This window comes from Haematobia irritans, chromosome 4 (genome assembly GCF_050003625.1).
Source record: "Haematobia irritans isolate KBUSLIRL chromosome 4, ASM5000362v1, whole genome shotgun sequence".
Classification (NCBI taxonomy): Eukaryota; Metazoa; Arthropoda; class Insecta; order Diptera; family Muscidae; genus Haematobia; species Haematobia irritans.
Genome location: NC_134400.1, coordinates 183,687,800 through 183,706,403, shown reverse-complemented (window position 1 = coordinate 183,706,403; position 18,604 = coordinate 183,687,800). Strand labels below are relative to the sequence as shown.

The following is an 18,604-nucleotide window of genomic DNA, read 5'->3' as shown; positions in this document are numbered from 1 at the left end:
GCGGCACCCATTTTGTACAGAGCTTCCGCATATCCAAATATTGATGAATGATATGACCAACACGTTCCTTTGATATCTTTAAGGCCTCTGCTATCTCGATCAACTTCATTTTACGGTCATTCAAAATCATTTTGTGGATTTTTTTGATGTTTTCGTCGGTAACCACCTCTTTCGGGCGTCCACTGCGTTCACCGTCCTCCCTGCTGATTTCTCCACGCTTGAATTTTGCATACCAATCAATTATTGTTGATTTCCCTGGGGCAGAGTCCGGAAACTCATTATCAAGCCAAGTTTTTGCTTCCACCGTATTTTTTCCCTTCAGAAAACAGTATTTTATCAAAACACGAAATTCCTTTTTTTCACAATAACAAAAGTTGCTTCACAAAAGACGCTCTATCGCACAAACTAATTGACTTACAGGCGTCAAATTTTGACACGAATCATTTGAGGGTTGGTACTATATAAAATTAATATGCATTTAATACTAGCGACGCCAACTATGTGTCAGAACGGGGACTTATCAGCCAACCTGTTATAAGGACAAAACGACTTCGTTGAAAAGTTTATCGCATTTTTTGGACAACAGTAAAAGGATTTTATATCAGAGAAATACGTCTTCTATGGTGAGGGAGCCACCGTGGTGCAATGGTTAGCATGCCCGCCTTGCATATACAAGGTCGTGAGTTCGATTCCTGCTTCGACCGAACCCCAAAAAGTTTTTCAGCGATTGATTATGCCACCTCAGTAATGCTGGTGACATTTCTGAGGATTTCAAAGCTTCTCTAGGTGGTTTCACTTCAATGTGGAACGCCGTTCGGACTGGGCTATAAAAAGGAAGTCCCTTGTCATTGAGCTTAACATGGAATCGGGCAACACTCAATGATAAGAGAGAAGTTCAACAATGTGGTATCACAATGGACTGAATAGTCTAAGTGAGCCCGAATCTTAATCGGGCTGCCACTTTAACCTAGCCTACACCCTATTTTAAAGACGTTTTTTACTTGATACATAGTATAATTTCTACTTTAAGTAGAGTTTGAATTTGGAAATGCTTTTAAATGCTTGGATTCTATATTGCTCAGCCATTAGAAACGGTCATAGAGTGTCTCTAATCACTTAATATTTTTTCGCTTTTTATTGATTGCGTATTTTATATTTTATTGTTTCTCCTTAGGTAAGTTATGATCACCCTGAATAAAATTTCCCCCCCGGAAGGAAATAAACGTCCTAAGTCGGAAGTTTTTAAGGCAACATAAGCCTTGTGTATTCTTTCTATGATGGATGAGACAAAGAATTCAAGTAAAGGCCAGGTATGAATCTAAGCTAGGGTTGGACTTACAGACCAGGTAGTTAGTAAGTAGCTGTCATCACTTTGGAGTACCAGATATTGGAGACAAAGAATACTTCCATTGTATGGCAGTAAGAAAAAAACACACACACTACCAATACTAGTACATCACACTTATAGCAAATACTCCAACGAAAACAAACCAAATCTGCTACAATAATAACAACAATGTACAGCTGTATGGATGGTGGATGAATGAACGAATGGGGGGGGGGGGCTATATGCGACTATGTAAGCTGGGCTGGGGATGGCTTATTTGCTGTCTGGCTAGCTGCACTACGACGAGCAGCATTAACAGAAAAACCTACCAAAATAACGAAAAAAAAATAATCAAAACAATTTTTGTGTATAATTTTTTTTTGTTTAATACTTGAACCGGCATTGATCGAAGACTGAAGTTAGTTTAAGCGCAGCCGTATAGGAGTGTGCACGCGAAAATTTTTACTAGCCCGTTTGTAAAACTCGTAATCAGTTAATTTTGAATTTCTTAATTTTTGTCCACACAAAAAAAAAATATCAAGAAGTTAACTAAGTGTAAGAGCTGGAAAAACGTCATTAGTGCTTAAATCATGAAGAAAAACCTAGAGCTGGCTCTTTTGAATAAGGCTTAGTGTTATGGTAAAGAGACGATGATATGATAATCAGAAAACCAGCTGGAGTTTAAAAGCAAGCCAAAAACAAACATAGAAATTTTCATTTAATAACAACAAGAAATTATAAAAACAGAAACAAGATTGGTATAAAACAACTTAAGAATTGCAAAAACCTTCCCAAAAATGCATACCAGTTTTTTACCAACATTGCTAAAAACTTAAACAAATTATACTTACCTTCATATTCAAATACGAAAAACAAATCGAAAATTCTCAAACAAAAATCCATTGTCGTTCTTGCAAAACAAAAAAAAAATTCTCTAAAGTATTCTTAATATTTTCCCAAACCAAAGAGTCGCAATAGTGAGGATCGAGTATTGTGTGAAATTTTATCAAATCTGCCAGTGCTGAATTTTCATTTTGTTGTCTTATTAAATTGTGGGTCAATAAATTTTTTTTATAGACACCTTATCTTATGCTATGGCCTAAATCACCTAAGCCAAGCATTACAATATGCCCTTCAAAATCAAAATTGCCTTAATTTAATGTTACCCCATTTTTGTCTTTGTGTGTTTGTGGAAGATTTACCGGCATTTGACGAGTGTGTTTATGTAGCTGATCTCAACAATTTGGCATAATTTTAGCTGTGAAGTTGTTTCTGGCTTGATGTGAGCAAAAGAAAAAAGTGTTTGAGACAAAATTTTGTCATAGTTTAATTGAGTTTTTATGTTATGGTACGAATGTGGCAGTGGGGCAAAGTCATACGAACTTTAAGTGTTAAAAAAAAATCAACAGCCTGAAATTGAGGGGAATATAATAAACTCATGCATCTCCACGCCCGGTGATTTGCCAGATTGTATTTACTAAACAAAAAAACAACGAATATTGTCAATAGCCTCAACAACATCAGTGCGTCAGCAACATTGTCTACACCATGGATTCCCCCAAGCATAGTCAACTACAACAACAGCAGCTGATACAACCGCTACAGCTTTATAATAAGGTAAACAATTTATTATTATTAAAAAAACTGTATAAAAAATCTACTAAAAAAATTGGGTAAAATGATGTATGTTGACAACAAAAAACGGAGACCTTCTTTTTTTTTACACAAAAGATAATAATCATTACAAATATTTGTTTTGACGTCAACACATTTTTTTTTTCGCTTAACCCTGAAATATGTTTTCAAATGCAATGTAGCGTTACATGGTATAATAACCCTTTCCTCGTGCCATATTTTCCAATTAAGTGATATGAGTTTGTCTTCCTCCAGCAAATTATAAATAAATAAAAAAACACATAATTTATTTGTTACCCAAAGCATTTACATGGTCAAGTTTAACAAAATATTTGCAAAAAAAAAAAATAATAATAAAAGTACACATTACATGCATTTATTAAATATTTTTGGTGGAAACTTCATGGGAATTTGCTTGGTACCATTCCCCGGCTTTATGTGTACAAAGTATGTGTCTTAAGTCTTTTGTATATAAAATATCTTTCACTATAGATAAGAGTGTAATAACTATGTAAGTTTTTCAGTATCAGTTTCCCCCGATTGCCCCTCGTCGTAGCTGCTTACTTGAAAATATATAGAATTGCCATGGACTGATATACGCCATATTCTGTATAGCTATTTGTGGTCCTCAGATCCTCTAGATTTCCATTTTCAAGGAGAGTCGATAAATTCTGCGCCTTCTTGAAGCTTCAGAAGTTAAATTGGAAGATCATTCTATATATTGTGCACACCAAAATTACTTCTATTTAGATATCAATTTTCAGGAAAATCGGTTGCAATATGCGGCTTCTAGAAGTCCAAGAAATCATATTGGGAGATCGGACTATATGGGGGCTATACCAAAATATGGACCGATACCCATAATATTCGGCACACCTATTTATGGTCCTAAGCACCCCTATATAACATGTCTGGAAAATCTGATTAAAATTGCGTCTTTTAAAAGCACAAGAAATCAAGAGCGGTCTAGGGGACTATACCAGAATATGGACTGATACACACCATATTCTGAACCCCTATTTGCTGTCCTAAAATACTACAAAAAATTATCGATAATAGGACATATATCTAGTCCTATTAGCGACAACTTTTTGAGTGTATAAATATCCCTTGACTTGTAAATGTGTCGAAATTTAAATGCTTTAACGGTTTTAGCTTGCAGCAATAAGGGAAAGTTACTACTTCCACAAAAAGGGAGACCTTATCACAATGAACTTTGATCGTATGAAATAATACGAAAATTAAAATGTTTAAATAAATTGAATTTTTAGAAAATTTTATTTAATTATTTTTTTTAAGTTATTAATTTATTTTATTTCTATCGAAAATTGTGTCAAAATTTTATTTCGATGAAAATTTTTATCAACATTTTATTTTCATAGAAAATTTTGTCAAGTTTTTTTTCTGTAGAAATGTTTATCGAACTTTTATTTTTATAGTGGCAACCGTTTCCGTAAGAGGCTATACTCTAACATGGACCGATATACACCATATTTGGAACAAGTATTTGTGGTTTTAAAATAGCTCTAGATATCCAATTTAATTCAAATCCGATAAAAATTACGGTTTCTCGAAGACCAAGACTCCAAATCGGGGGGGTTGGCTTAGCACAACCTGGACCGATACATACCATGTTCGACACACCTATTTATGGTGTAAAAATACCTTGTCTAAAAGTCGATGAACTCACAATGAAGTCGTTTTGTCCTTATCACTAAGAGATTTGAGGTAGAAATGGGTATCTTAACATGAAATAAGTTTTTGTTTGACTAAGGTCAACGTGGGTTTCATAATTCTGAAAAATTATTTAAAATTAAAGACATTTTCTTTAAATTTGTTGTATTTTCGCATCTTGACTACAAAACAAAAAAGCGTTCAAAATAGGAGATGTTTTTCAACACTTTATTATAAAAACGTTTTTTTTACTTGGAACATAGCATAATTTCTACTTGAAGTCGAGTCTAAATGTGGAAATTTAAGTTGTCGTTAACACGATTTCACAGGAATTTGATAGCACATGCAGAAAAAAGCATTAAAACGAATGAATCCAAATTTGACATATCTTGGTCTATATATAGGCTATATGAGATGGATGGAAAAGCTATAGATTCAAAAAGTCGAAAATTTGCAGCTTCCATGCTCTCAAGAAGTGAAATCGACATATTGGTCTATGTGGGGGTTATATCAAAACATGTACCGAATTTGGCATACTTCCTTATGGACCTAAAATACCTCTAGTATAATTTTTGAAAGCTGTGCCGTGGCTACAAACAGGGCTGTGGAGTAGAGTCAATTTTGCTCGACTCCGACTCCAGGTGCTGGACCTAAATCTCATTTTAACAGTATTCCAATTGTAATTTTAAAGGTGTAGTGTTCCAAAAATAGACCGATATAAGTATTCTATTTTGCCATATGTGTTTATATGTCCTAAAGAACCCTAGTTTTAAATTTTGATAGGACTCGACGACAAATCTCAGCATTTTAGGGATGTAAAGAACTCTACATTTTAATGGCAGGCCAATAAATTAAAATACGACACAAGACTATATAGAGACCACATCAAAATATGGGTAGATAACAACAATCTCAAGAATATGTATTAATAAAAACAAAAAATGTCAAAAAATAATTAGGCCTCCAGAAGTTTAAGAAGTAAAATCCTGTTATTAATCTATATAGGCATTTTATAAAAAATAAATCTATATAAAAAAGAATAATACACAAAAATCAAAATGTCCGGCTAATCAGATAGAAAGTTTAGAATTTAAAAAAAAAAACACTACCATAAAATAAATATATAAAATGTTTAAACATCGATTTATAAATGGTCTATCAGTTATGGGCATTAGAGGCTATTAATTTAATGTAAAGAATTTCGATGGGTTTGATGAAACAAACATTCTCCCAAAAGACCGGCTTAGATGGCACGTTGGCAGAGGTTTAATTTAATTAAAATTACAGCTTCCAAGGACATCGGGTGTATATGGAGATTTCTCAAGTAATTATATCCATATACAAAATCTGAGACGATGGGAAATTTCCACATTTATTTATAGATCTCAAATAACTCTAAATTCAAAATTTCTGACAAATCTTATGAACATTTTAGACTGGGAAAAACGTCTTAAAACAAATCGGAAGATGGGTTTTTATGTAAGTGCTATATCACAAAATTTGTCCGGTATGACCCATCATCGAACTCGACAAAAAATTTAGAACGTTAGGTTCTACTGCTATATCGCCTTAAAATTGTACCTTTATCAAGAGTATATACGGTCAAAAAAATCGGTATTTTAATATGTTAAAAAGGACAATACAATTGATCAATTCAGTCCATATTCTAGTAAATCCTACTTTTTATATCGCCGTGAAATTTCACCCATATAAATACACTTTGAATGGCCTGAAATCCATTACTTCGTTTTTCGTTGTTCGATACACACAAAATTTTTTTTTCTAATTCAATCACGAAATTAATTGATCCAATTAATTTTTTAATTGAAATGTCTTCAATCACAGAAATTATAGTATCAATTAAAAAAATTAATTGGCAGTCAATTAAAAAATTAATAGATCCAATTAAAAAATTAATTGATACTATTAATTTGTGTGATTGATTTTTATTTCAATTAAAAAATTTGTTGATTCAATTAAATTTTTAATTGAAAATTTTTTAAAACTCAATTAAGATTTTAATTGGAAAAATGTTCGTGAATTTTTTTCTGTGTAGGATTGGATAGAAAGTGTTTTTCAAAGTTTGTTTCGCCGGAGTCGGAGTCGAGCAAAATTTCTACGACTCCGGCTCCGACTCCAGCAAAATCTTTAGACTCCGCTTCCGGCTCCGACTCCACAGCCCTGATTAAAACCCTGATTAATAATATATACCTTATAAAATAAATAAATAAATAAATGTCACCTTCATATGCCCAGCAAAAAAGAGTCGCCAAAAAAGTAATTAAAATGTTCTTTTTGTATCCGGAAGTGGTGCAAAATTGACGCAAAAGCGATGAATTTAACATGGGCTTATCATAGGGCGAAGACATCAATTTCAACAGCCGATGCATTGAATTTGCATCACTTCTTTAGGTTTGATCCGAATTCAATGTTTTGGATGTGAATTAAAAAATTCTGTGATATTTTGTCAAATAAATAATTTTTATAATTTTTTATAATTCTTAATTGATTCTAACGCTTGTCGCAAACGTTTGACCTCAAATATTTTCAAAACTTCACAATTTTTTCAGATTGGATTTAGCATTTTTGTCGACAAAATTTAAGTGATTTGTACCATTTTATGAATTCTTACTATGTTTTTAACCTATTTGAAACAAAAAAGTTAAAATTATCCATTAAAAAACCAAGTTATAAAAAATTGAATTAAAAGAACTTCCTGGGTAGTTAAAATAATGAACATCATTGGGAGTGCATCTTCTGGAAGTGCTTTTAAAGTTGTGCCTTTGGAAGAACTTCCAAATTTTTTTGCTGGGTGGTGGTGGGTATAAAAACTATTGTCGTTTGAACATGTTATAACATTTCGTGTGAGCTATCCTATACATTATATGGTACGAAAACAATAATCGTACAACGCAAATATAATATATATGAATACAGTCTTTGTCATTCGTCGAGTAGTATATTCAGTGTGGGGTCTAGGACAAAATTTTTTGGTACCCGCTTTATACGCGAAATGTGTCCATATCGTAATAACTTATTCAAATTTTCTTTACTACCATAGACTAAAATATATGATTACTCTTTTATAGTTTATAACGTCCCATAATTCACATTTGGATGGTTTTGGAAAAAAAAATTAAGCCATTTAAGATATTTAAAAAATTTTCTTTGTCTTATTTGATATATTCAGATGTTGGAGTCTACTTTATGAGTCAACAAATCAAAAGACTTAAGACACATACTTGCCTACATCCATTCAGAGCACATAATTCAGTTCGAATTTTTTTTGTTATTGTCATGCAATGTTTTGTTCGTTTTGTTCAGACAAAAGAGATTTTTTTAAATTGTGTTGTAAATTTTCAAATGGATATTTAAATTTTAGAATGTTTCTGCTTTTTTGGGAATTAGGTTTTTTTTGTAGTTGAATTTTTGTTTTGTTTTAGTTCTCCTTTTTTCTTTTGTGAGCAATAACCATTATGTAACGCCAAACCATTACATCGGCGAGGTACACTGAAAGAAATATTGTCGTGAGTCTAAAGATTTCATGTTCTTAAAAAACGAATGAGAATTTTGCTTAGCATAGAAGACGCATTTCTCTAATATAAAGTTTTTTTCCTTGTCCAAAAGTCGATAAACTTTTCAATGAAGTCGTATTGTCCTAACAACTAAATGATTTGACTTAAAAATGGGTATCATAACATGAAATAAAATTTTTTTGGGGTAAGGTCAACTTGACTTTAATAATTCAGAAAAAATTAATGAAATTGTCTTTAAATTTGTTGTCTTTTTGCATTTTGACTACAAAGCAAACAATCATTCAAAAATAGGACATCTTTTTCCACACTTTATTTTAAAGACGTTTTTACTTGAAACATAGCATAAATTCTACCGGAAGTCGAGTCTGAGTGTGAAAAATAAAGTTGTCGTTAACTCGTTTCTAAGGGACTTTGATGGCATATGAAGAAAAAAAGTTGAAAAAACGAAAAATTAAAATTTGCTTCCCAGAAGCAAGTACACAAAACCCAAGTTTAAAAGAGAATTGTGTCTTAAAAGTATCCTTACTTGTATTCTCCGCTTCTTTGGCTCGGAATCAATACCAAAATTTTTAAAGTAAAGGCAAAATCTTTGGAACCAGACATGTTTTTTTTTCCGTGTAGTTGCAGCAGCAACAACACGTGTCGATATGATTTTCATGCTTGTTTTTTTATTCTTATTTTTTTTTTCAGAGTTCTATAATTTTTCTTATTCTTGGATATGTTTAATGGTGATATTGACACTTGTAAAACAACTTTCAGTTTTTTTTATTTGTTTTTTACATAAATGTCAAAAGATATAATCACCATTAGGCATCCATTAAGAATCCACTCTATTTTTTTGTGAAAATAATGTTTAGATCGAATGAAGAAAGAAATATAATTAAACAAAATAGGAAATGAAGTGTATTCACAGAAGTGTTGACAGGCCGATTTTGATGGATGACAATGATACATAATTATTTTGTATATAACATTTATATAGAGATGAGACGAAATATAGTTAAGTATTGAGTGGGGAAATAATGCCATTATATATAACATACACCTTGCGCTAATTATTTGTAATACCCTGACAAATTTGTTTTGTTTCAGATATTTGTAAAGCGTCGAGATATTGATGATAGAGCTCACAGTATATAAACCCAGCTGGTGTCGATAGAATAATTAAAAATTCTTTTATTTCACATAGCTACGATTAAACTGTATGATATTCGCAAAAGTATGTTTCTTAGGTCCATTAAATTAACCAAGAGCGGCCCTATACAGTTTCTGTAACCTAGCCTAGCTACACTAATAGAAAAATTGTGTTCCACAATCGTGAATGGACGGTGACAAAATGAAACGGAAACGTTCACAAAAAATCAAAACGAAATGTTCACGATTTTGTCCACGGGCGTTCACAATTTCATGAACGGCATTCGTTTTTCTTTTTCCATGAAAATTCTTAAAATAATCGTTAGACGTTGTTATGGCAACTCCGCCGGTGGTGCAATGAGCTAAAGCGACTGTTAACGCGTATGGTGCACACAACACAGGTTCGAGTCACGGTAGCGGAAATCTTTTTTTTTTTTTAATTTTGTTTATAAATTCGTAACCATTACGTTTTCAGATCATGAACACTCGTTATTGTTTTGACAACGGATGGTGTCATTTTAACGTTGTCAGATTGACCCCGTCTGTTCTCAGTTTGACAACACATGTGTGTTGATTCACATTCATGAACGAAACGTTTTGAAATGACAACGCCGTTCATTATTTTTTCTATGGGTGTAGGCTTAATTGTCTCCAGTAATTAGTCTCCTATAAAATCCTCGATATTTAGAAAATCGGAAGACAGGAAATTCATCGATGCGAATATATTTGGGAATTGAGAAGAATTGATAACGACAATTCTTAGAAACATTAAAACTAAAAGAGATTTTTTGCACTATAGGTATGGTCACACTACACAGAAAAATTGTTCACCATAATATTTTCAATTACTTCAATTTTCAAAAATCTCCAATTGAAAGTTTAATTGATTCAACAATTTTTTAATTAAAACAAAAATCAATCACAATAAATAATAGTATCAATTAACTTTTTAATTGGATCAATTAATTTTTTAATTGACTACATACAAAAAAATTTCACGAACATTTTTCCAATTAAAATTTTAATTGAGTTTTAAAAAATATTCAATTAAAAATTTAATTGATTCAACAAATTTTTTAATTGAAACATAAATCAATCACAAAAATAATAGTATTAATTAATTTTTTAATTGGATCAATTAACTTTGTAATTGACCTTCAATAAATTTTTTAATTGATACTATCATTTCTGTGATTGAAGACATTTCAATTAAAAATTAATTGGATCAATTAATTTCGTGATTGAATCAGAAAAAAAATTGTTTTGTGTGTATGATGATTGATACTACCATTTCTGTGATTGAAGACATCTCAATTAAAAATTAATTGGATCAATTAAATTCGTGATTGGATCCAAAATAAATAAATAAATAAATATTTGACCAAAATGAATGTTAATCTTTTTCGAAATTAGAGTATTTTCGAAATTAGAGGTGTGCGCGAGACTGAAATTGTACTCCCACTGACGCACATTCACGAAGCAAATTCACGAGCCTCACGACATTTTCCAAACGGAAATCAACAAAGGTAACAAACTTCAAAAATAGAATATAGTTCGAGAGCTAAATTAATTTCAGTTAACATATGATTATGAATTAAATCTTGATTTTTGTCGTGAGCGTGACTTTGCAGAAATTTTATTCACGCACATTCACGAACCGATTTTATTTCTCACGCACGCTCACGCACGACATATTTATTTTAGTTCCATTCACGAGACTTGCTTTGGATTTTGTTCACGACTCACGTGATTCACGTGTGAATCACGCGTGTCACGAGAGTTTCGTGTCACGCGCACACCTCTATTCGAAATATCTTGGTGCCATTTTGGAAACACTCTTATCATAATGTTAAATATTCAATATGAGCTAAAACTGCTGGTTTCCAGTAGCAACAAATTCCATTTGATTTCTGTCAAATATCTGTTCAGTGTAGCCGAACTATAAGGCTACGTTAGGTTAGGTGGCAGCCCGATGTATCAGGCTCATTTAGGCTATTCAGTCCATTGTGATACCACATTGGTGAACTTCTCTCTTATTACTGAGTGCTGCCCGATTCCATGTTAAGCTCAATGATAAGGGACCTCCTTTTTATAGCCGAGTCCGAACGGCGTTCCACATTGCAGTGAAACCACTTAGAGAAGCTTTGAAACCGTCAGAAATGTCACCAGCATAACTGAGGTGGGATAATCCACCGCTGAAAAACTTGTTGGTGTTCGGTCGAAGCAGGAATCGAACCCACGACCTTGTGTATGCAAGGCGGGCATGCAAACCATTGCACCACGGTGGCTCCCAACTATAAGACTAACTTTTTAACGATTTTTTCTGCAATACCCACAAATGACGATTGTAGATGTCTGTGAACGGATAACCATATCGACTGCAAATATAATTCTTTCTGATGAAAAATTCCGACTCGTATATAATCGAGACCGCGTGTATTCGTCGATTGCAGATAATTGAGAATTAGGACACAACTATTGTAGATATGCGGAGACGGATTATAGTTGGTCAGTTCCCAGATAGCGGTCACCCTCGATTTTGATGTCGATATTGAATTGATGAAGCCGGCTTCAGCCAACACACAAACTTCTTTAAAGATTTAACGTTTATATACACAGGAAAAAAGCTTGTCCCGTTTATTTATTTATTTCGGGGAACATTCCTTACAGACTAAAGAATGTTATCTACCCATATTTTGATGTGGTCTCTATATAGTCTTGTGTCGTGGTTGTCGTCGAGTCGTATCAAAAATTAAAATTAGAGTTCTTTTGGACATATAAACACATATGGCAAAATAGAATACTTATATCGGTCTATTTTTGGAACACTACACCTTAAAATTACAATTGGAATACTGTTATGAGATTTAGGTACACCACCTGGAGTCGACCCCGGGTCGGAATCGGAGTCGAGGCTAATAAGAAATGCTGGTGTCGGAGCCGGAGTCGAGCAAAATTTATACGACTCCGGCTCCGACTCCAGAAAAATCTTCATATATACTTTATGGGGTCTTAGAGCAATATTTCAATGTGTTCCGACCACGGGTCGGAATCGTAGTCGAAGCTAATAAGAAATGCTGGTGTCGGAGCCGGAGTCGAGCAAAATTTATACGACTCCGGCTCCGACTCCATCAAAATCTTCAGACTCCGACTCCACAGCCCTGCTTAAAACTAGGACACAGATCTTGATGTATTCATATTTTTGTATGATTTCCTTAAGCAATATAAATTTTTATACCCTTCACCAAAGAATGGGGGTATACTAACTTTTGTAACACGTCGAATCCGTTTGTAACACATCGAAATATTGGTCTTAGACACACAAATACTGTTAATTAGGAATGGAATTAACCCCAACAGTGGTATTCACAAAGCATGTGGAACAGAGAACTACATTTGACAAAAATACAATAACTATACTACCGAAATGTTTTTAGCAGTCAGTAGGTCAGTCCAAACATATGCGGGCCAAATATGGAGATTCGCACACTTCGATGAAGTGGACAAGATACAACACTACTTTTTAAAGAAAATCCCACGACCACCATCATGTACACTATGATATGCATAACTATCTGAAACTGACATTGAACGTGTACATATATTAACGCTGGATCTTCATTTGAGGTACACTATGAGGGTAATGTTTGAATATCATGAAAATCTCTTACTCCGGTAACAGACTGCGTTGCCAATCGAGCAAAACCTCTTATGGGTAAAAGAATTAAGACAGCTGGGATCTCAATTAGGAATTGTTTGGACGATGGAGAATGTGAATACTCGTGATTGGAACTACGCATTTGGCCTTTCTTTGAATCTTTTAAAAGCAAAACCCACTGACAAAGTATTGCGAAAAATGTCTGAAACAATCCGAATTATAGAATTATAGAGAATTTAGAGTATGATTTTTTGGAAAACTAGGACTTAATGAAGAAGAAATTGTAGATGCCTTAAACGGTTTTGCTCTTAACTTGAATCTTTTGACAAATTGTATAAAAACATTCGTCCAATACAGACAATTTTTGTTAATTGAATTATAAACCTATTCTATTTTTTTGTAAATATGTCGATGTATTGCGAAAAATAAATACTACAACTACTATTGGTCTCACAGCCTATAAAAATATTTATTCTAGGTCGTGATGAAATTCTGAATCGATTCAGCGATGTCCGTCCGCCTGTCTGTTGAAGTCACGCTAACTTTTGAACGAAAAATTGTCCGACTTGTCTGTCTTATAGTAAGAATGAACTACCACGCACGAAAATTGAACTAAATTCTACTCCACATTTTGAGATTTCCACAAAGCGTTGTTCAAACCAGGAAATTTTAATGCCCTGTTGTACTTTTTAACTTCAGTTCACGAAATTACATCATCTCATTGAAGAAAAAATTAACTAAAAGTAAAGAAGAAAATCATTGGCGCCAAATCATGACCATTTTAAACATACAGTAGTCCATTCTTACTATTTTTGTGAATCGTACGAAAATTTTCATTTGTTTTAGTTCATATTGAACTTATGTGTACGGTCATTGAACTTTATACTCACGTTTAGTTCATAACATTTTTGATATATACTTAAAAAGTAAGATTTCATTAAGCTGTGGAAAATAAAAATTATAAAATTTAACTACAAGAAAATAATTTTTATACCCTCCACCATAGGGTGGGGTATATTATTATACCCTCAACCATAGGATGGGGGTATATTAACTTTGTCATTCCGTTTGTAACACATCGAAATATTGCTCTAAGACCCCATGAAGTATATATTCTGGGTCGTGGTGAAATTCTGAGTCGATCTGAACATGTACGTCCTTCCGTCCGTCTGTTGAAATCACGCTAAATTCCGAACGAAACAAGCTATCGACTTGAAACTTGGCACAAGTAGTTGTTATTGGTGTAGCTCGGATGGTATTGCAAATGGGCCATATCGGTCCACTTTTACGTATATCCCCCATTAAACCGATCACCAGATTTGGCTTGCGGAGCCTCTAAGAGAGGAAAATTTTGTCCGATCCGGCTGAAATATGGTACATGGTGTTAGTATATGCTCTCAATAACTCTGCAAAAATTGGCCCACATCGGTCCATAATTATATATAGCCCCCATATAAACCGATCCCCAGATTTGGCTTTCGGAGCCTCTAAGAGAAGAAAATTTCGTCCGATCCGGCTGAAATTTGGTACATGGTGTTAGTATATGGTCTCTAACAACTATGCAAAAATTGGTCCACATCGGTCAATAATTATATATAGCCCCCATATAAACCGATCCCCCGATTTGGTTTTCGGAGTCTCTAAGAGAATCAAATTTAATCCGATCCGGCTGAAATTTGGTACATGGTGTTAGTATATGGTCTCTAATGGCAATGAAAAATTGGTCGAAATCGGTCCATAATTATTATAGCCCCCATATAAACCGATCCCCAGATTTGACCCCCAGAGCCCCTGTGAAGAGCAAAATTCATTCGCTTAGGTTGAAATTTGGTACGTGATGTTAGTATATGGTATCCAACAACCATGCAGGAATTGGTTCATACAGTCCATAATTATATATAGCCCCCATATAAACCGATCCCCAGATTTGACCTCCGATGCCTTTTGGAGAAGCAAAATTCATACGATCTGGTTGAAATTTGGTACGTGGTGGTACACTCAGAAAATTTAACGTCGTAACTACAAGTAAATTCCATAATATTGAGTAGTTCAAAATTTTACTCATAGTTAGTTAAATGTAACTATTGATGAGCAAAATTAACTCAATGGAAGTAAATTGAACTTACGGTCATTATCAGCAAAATGGTTAAGAACTCCCAATGAGTTCGTAAATGGACTGAAGCAAATATAATAATAGGGAATATGTATTTTCTCGAACGTACGAAGAAGTTTCTCAGCGTTACTGAACTTTTACTGTGCAATACTACGAAGTCTAGTTGGACACCAAATTTCCATTTTTAGTATAAATAAACTAACGATGAATGTCAATTCTAACTACCGTTGAGTGAATCTACTTCTAGACAATAGTTCGCCTCCGAAACATGTGCTCGTGTGGTGTTTCTAAAAATAGACACTCTTGACTGTATGTGTTAATGAATACATGCAGCCAAGCAAGAAAAGAATAAACAATGTCACATTTGGTTGTTGATGAGTGTAAGAGCTAAGTGGCCCAGTGGATAGTGTGTTTAGTTAGAAAACTGATGGTACGCGGTTCGATCCTCCGTCCGGACAAAAGGTAAAATTTTATAAAATGATAAAAATAAAATCTAATAAATGATTTTAAAGGATTTGTACTACAGAACAGTATGTGATTTGTACTAAATATAATATGACATGTAGAAATTGGGATCCTCACCCTTGAGGTCTCCTTGCTCCAAGTCGTTTTCAAAAAAATTATTATTTAGTTAATTTTTTACTTCTGAACAGTTAAATTTGAACTTGACAAAAGTTAAAACAAATTACTAACCTATAGGAAAATGTTGAACTTACTATGGGTACATGCTTCTTTAGCGACATACGAAGATCAATATTAACACTGGTTAGTTAAAAATAACTCGCTAATGGGTTCACTCTTCTCTGAGTGTAGTATATGATATTTAACAACCATGCCAAAAGTGGTCCATATCAGTCCATAATCATATATAGCCCCCATATAAACCGATCCCGAGATGCGAGTCAGTTGAAATTTGGTACATTGTGCTAGTATGTGGCGGTTAACAACTAGAGGTGTGCACGTGACACGAAAGCGTTAGTCCTACCAAACAATATCGTGCGTAAGTGTGCGTGAGTAAGATTTTTCCGTCGTGAGTGTGCGTGAGCAAAATATTACTCACGTGCACACCTCTATTAACAACCATGCCTAACTAGGTCCATATCGGTTTATAGTTATATATAGCCCTCAGATAAATCGATCCCCAATCACACAAAAATTGGTCCATATCAATAATTGTGTATAGCCCCCATATAAGTGACCCCCATATTTCAATTCTGGCTCCCTACGTACCGTGCAGAAGTCCATATCGATTCATAATTATTTGTAGACTTACCTACATATACCTGTTTTGTCTAATATATATCACGTATGGACTAACTCACAACTTAGAAAAGATACCACAGCCCAAGTAATTCGATTGTGGATGACAGTCTTTCGTAGAAGTTTCTACGCAACCCATGGTGGAGGGTACATAAGATTCGGCCTGGCCGAACTTACGGCCGTTTATACTTGTTTTCCAATAAAAATAAGTTAAATTTAGCGTTAGTTTAACTATGGAAATTTTTTTCTGTGTAGTAGTTCTGATGGTAATGAAAATGGGCCATACCAGACCACTTTTAGGAATGGCCCCATATAAATCGACCTCTAGATTTGGCTTGTGAAGCCTCTTGGGGGGGGAGGAAGTTTCACCCGTACTTTTTTTTACTTTGCGTGTAAGATTCTTCAAATTTTGTAAACCATTAAGTACATTTAATATATCTCAACATATTACGATGCGCAAATATATTTTTTATTACAATTTTTTTTAATCCAATTAAATGCATCGATATAAATATTATATACTAAATATTCGAATTTCAATTGAATTATATATATTTTCTTTGTATCTGAATAAATAAAAAACGTTCATATTCCGTCTATATTGGTGACTCTACAAACTCAAAATCTTCTTAAAAGATATTGGAAGTTGCTTCTTATTGTCTTCTTGTCACAGAATATTATTGAACTGTTTGTAGCAGTTTGGTTTTTTGCTAATTATTTATGTGGAATGATGCCATCATAATGCTGACAATTGACAAATCGATCATGAAATATGAAGGCATAAAGACATTTCGACAACAAGAAACTAATGTGAAATATTGTCTCGTTGTCATTAAAGTTTTTTCCTTATATTTTTGCTTATTTTTTTAATTCTTATTATTGTTTTTTTTTTTTTTTTTTTTTGCGTAAGGAGCTTAAAACTAAAATAACAAAGGAATTACCTAAGTAAACTATTTTGAATTTCTCTAAAGATTCTGGACAATATTATCCAACGCTGGTTGGCGCGTTGCTTGAGGCTGAAGTGTATGAAGTGAGTGTTTTCTTTTTATTATACCCACTCTATAGAACAAGGTATTAAAAGTTTGCAATATACAGAAGGTGACGAGATAAACACATGTATTTGGCTCTTAATGCTCAGAGCCACGTCCTGAGTTGGTATATCGATGTGCGTCTGTACACGGCCGAAAAGACGAAAAAAGGGTGTAAAAATTATATGTTTGGAACTCAAATTTTTTAACACAATATTTTTAAGTTAAAGCATACAATTTTCATAAACTAGCATAACATGTCTGAGACATATATGTTAATATGTTACAACATATTATGTTTGTAAATATAATATGCTTAGATGCAAACATATATTAATTTGGAAATAGCCTATAAACATATATGTGTTTAGAAAGTGAGACCTAGAGAGTATGCTGCAAGTAAAATAATGAAAGTAACCAATTGGCGCCTTAAAAATATATCCACACAAAGAAATTTCATTAAAATTTTAGTCTACCAGTGTATGCCCTAAGGTGAAACATAATATGTTTCAATAATACAAACAATATTTTGTTTGCACCAATCCTGAAAATATATATGCTTTAAGCAAAATGTGTTTGGGATATATGTTACAGAAGCGATTTTTTGAGGTTGTACTTTTACCATATAAATTCCTTCGATAAACCGTCAATAAATTGTTTTGCATATGGGCAAAAATATGTAAGTCGATAAGCAATCATGAACGTTTACTCGGCAACCTGATCTTTTATTTGTTGTTTCTGCAGTTTTACATATCATTAGACGTCTTTGGTTATCTTTCGCCGTAGCCATCTTTATATTTTTCATGTATTCTCTTTAGCACTCTCTCTCTCTCTCTGACGTTTCTACACATAACAGGTTGGCTGATAAGTCCCCGGTCTGACACATAGATGGCGTCGCTAGTATTAAATGCATATTGTTTTTATATAGTACCAACCTTCGTGATTCGAGTCAAAATTTGACGTCTGTAAGTCAATTAGTTTGTGAGATAGAGCGTCTTTTGTGCAACTTTTGTTATTGTGAAAAAAAGTGGAAAAAAAGGAATTTCGTGTTTTTTTGATAAAATACTGTTTTCTGAAGGGGGAAAAAACGGTGGAATCAAAAAATTGACAACTTTTGTTATTGTGAAAAAAAGTGAAAAAAAAGGAATTTCGTGTTTTTTTGATAAAATACTGTTTTCTGAAGGGAAAAAGTACGGTGGAATCAAAAAATTGGCTTGATAATGAGTTTCCGGAATCTGC

General features: G+C 33.4%; 1 protein-coding gene across 2 annotated transcripts in view; it reads left to right on the top strand.

Moving 5' to 3' along the window:
- Positions 1 to 18,604, top strand: part of LOC142233020 (uncharacterized) — a 300,554-nt gene that overhangs the window by 124,141 nt on the left and 157,809 nt on the right. Inside the window, exon 1 of one of the 2 annotated variants that reach the window (XM_075303787.1) lies at positions 2,838 to 2,944. The exons of the other annotated variant lie outside the window; for it this stretch is intronic. Coding sequence (XP_075159902.1) covers positions 2,876 to 2,944 — 69 coding nt within the window. The 5' untranslated portion in view covers positions 2,838 to 2,875. Of the gene's footprint in view, positions 1 to 2,837; positions 2,945 to 18,604 lie in introns of those variants that run through there. 2 annotated transcript variants of the gene reach the window in all.